This window comes from Pteropus vampyrus, unplaced genomic scaffold (genome assembly GCF_000151845.1).
Source record: "Pteropus vampyrus isolate Shadow unplaced genomic scaffold, Pvam_2.0 Scaffold374, whole genome shotgun sequence".
NCBI classification, from domain to species: domain Eukaryota; kingdom Metazoa; phylum Chordata; class Mammalia; order Chiroptera; family Pteropodidae; genus Pteropus; species Pteropus vampyrus.
In genome coordinates, this window is record NW_011889155.1 from 726,987 (window position 1) to 729,661 (window position 2,675).

General features: G+C 60.7%; 1 protein-coding gene across 1 annotated transcript in view; it reads right to left on the reverse strand.

Annotated features, from left to right (window-relative positions):
• Window positions 1-2,675, reverse strand: part of IFFO2 (intermediate filament family orphan 2) — a 47,896-nt gene that overhangs the window by 6,410 nt on the left and 38,811 nt on the right. The window contains exons 4-6 of the mRNA XM_011379762.2: window positions 1,770-1,814; window positions 1,526-1,666; window positions 66-205 (exon numbers count right to left, since the gene is read on the reverse strand). Of these exons, the coding sequence (XP_011378064.1) occupies window positions 66-205; window positions 1,526-1,666; window positions 1,770-1,814 (326 nt within the window). The remainder of the gene's footprint in view (window positions 1-65; window positions 206-1,525; window positions 1,667-1,769; window positions 1,815-2,675) is intronic.

Consider the following 2,675-nt stretch of genomic DNA (forward strand, 5'->3'; position numbering starts at 1 on the left):
GGCTGCTTCCAGCCCAGGCCGCCAGTTTGCCCTTACGATCTCGGGAAATAGAGAGGAATACTCACAGCTGATTAAACATGCGTTTCATCTCGTCTGTGATGTTCATGGAACCGACCTCGTCATCTGAGAACCGGTTCGCCTCCCCATCCTGCTCGGAAATGTCTTCGTCCGAAGTCACCTTACGCTCTTTCTTTTTGGGGACCACCTGACCCGGAAAGAAAGAGATTAGGTAACTAGAAGGCTCTGCTAGGATGGAGGGTAGGGGTGAGCTGGGAAGGGAGCTGGCATCCCAAGGGATGGATGGAGGGTGGCTGGGGCCAGCCACTGCTGCGAAAGATGCACAGGTCTTCTAAGAAGCAGGCGGCATTAGCAGGAAGCGTGAGGCGGGGAGACATGCAGGATGGAGGATACAGACAGCCTGGACCCTTCCCTGCCCTGGAGGCTAGGCTGGCTCGGCTCACTCCTTCACCAGAGAAGCAGCCCCAAGTCTGGGGAGAGGAGCAGGCTAGACTGGGGCTCAGGCGCCTGGGAAATCTCAGAGCCAGCCAGAGAGACGGAGAAGCCCTCGTGGAGGCCCAGACGGCTCCATACCTTCCGGAGCCCTCCAGCTCACATGCAAAGGCAATAGGCGGGTGGCCCCAGGTTCACCAGCTCCCTCCACTCCAAGCAGACAAGACATGAGCGAACCAAACGGAGGCTGAAATGGTCAGGAGGTGGACAGAGGGCCCAAGGCAGCCCAGATCTCACCCCGCTACACACCCGAAGCCACACACTAAAGCAACGACACACCGTATTGCCCTGCGCTCAAGCAAAAGCCAAACCACAACCCAGACTCAAGAAGCAGCCTTTGGAGAATGACACGTGCCCTTCAGGTAGCTGGACTTGCCCCCCAAACCCGCACCAGAGGACAGCTGCCGGGGAACCCACCGCCTTCTCTCAGAGCACACGCTTGCTCATTGAGCGGAGGGGTGGGAGACTGACCGCCTCTCCGGTGGGAATGAAAAACAGTCAGAGGCCAACAGTTCCTCCTCGGAATTCTGAGGCTCATCTGCCGGGGCTCAAGCCAGCTCGCCCTGTGCTCCGGCAGCCTGGCTAGGGCTCCCCGACCATGGCAGTGGTGCCCAGTTTCGGCACCCAGAGAAAGGGGCAGGAAGCGGGGCCAGCGCGGGCTAGTGGACAGAGCCCTGGCATTCTGGCCCCCAGCTCTGACATTTCCCCCTTCGAGCCTGTCATGTCACAGCCCCCCCAACCCCCCCAGGTAAGTGGCCTCCTCAGCCATAGGATGAAGCCGTCAGCCTTGATGATGGACTCGGACGAGCCTGCGAGTCTACGAGTACCTGCTTCTGTGTTCTCCTGGGGAGGCTAGAGGGTAGAGTACGCACTAGCTCTGGGGGGAGGGGGAGGGGACTGGGCGAGATGTGAGGGAGATAGAGGTTGGCCAGGCAGGGGTCAAGGCCGGGACTCTCTGGGAGGGTGGCCGTGGCAGGTGGGAGTGGCGGCTGGTGAGCAGGGTGGCCCTAGTCACCTGGAAGATCTTGGACACGTCTTCCGAGTTCCGCTGCTGTGCGACATCGCACAGCTTGGCCGTGATATCGATTCGGCGGCAGATGTCCATGTCCACCTTCATGGCCTTTTCTTGGATCTTTGTGTCCAGATCTGTCATGGGCTGCAGGGAGGACAGCAGGGGTTACGTGAGCGAGGGACAGAGCAAGCATGGGGGTGCGGCTCGCTCGAGGCTCCTGCCGGGCAGACGAGGGAGACCCCTAGGTGTCAGGTGGGAGGCCCCGGAGTCCGAGGGGGGCCTTGAGCTCTTCCTGGGCGTGAAGGGTTGGGCCAGCGCTGCTCAGCTTGGGGCAGGGGTGGAAGGGTCGTGGGAGCTAAAAGCTCCGGCGCCGAGTGGACAATGTGAGACCGTGTTTGCCGGTCTCCCTAAGGGCTGGAAGGCGTCCTCTCAGCAGACACAGTGTCAGTGTTTATTTTGTTCGAGCAAAGGAAAAAGAAAGACAGCTCCCACTGTTGAAGGACTTCCCTCCCTTCCCACCCGGTGTACCCCACCTGTCCCCCGCACAGAGGTGCCTGCCAAGGTGGCTCTCTCTCTCCAGGATTCTTCCCACAGCTGACATCGGGGGGCTGCCCAGGACAAAGGGGGGTCCCCCTGGACCCCAAGGAGAGGAAGCAGGTGGCCTCCACCTGGAGCCCCCGGATGGCTTCTTCCTGCCACACCCAGCTTCACGCCGCCCCTCAGGAGAGAAGCCACACCAGGCTGAGTCATTCATGATCGGTCTCCTTCTCCTTTCTGGCAGCTCTCCCTACATACTGCCCGCTGCTCGAAGGTGGCAGGAAACCCAGGTCCCCAGCAGGAAAATGTCCTTGAGTGCCAACAGCTCCCCCCACCCACAGTTACTCAGAAGGGATCATCAAAAGGATGCACACGCTGGCCTTCCTCAACTTTACAAAGCGACCCCGAGAAGGCCGCTGGCCTGGGGAGCCTCTCGGCTGGCACAGGGCCTCCCTCAACCTGTGCCCAGACACTGAGCCCCACGACCACCACCCGCCTCATCATGGCGAGCTGGGGAGAAGTCGGAGCCAACACACACAGACCATCGGAGGAGCCCGGGGAAGGGCAGGATGGGTTAAGCGGCAGATTAATGCATCTCTACTCAGACCAAGGGAAG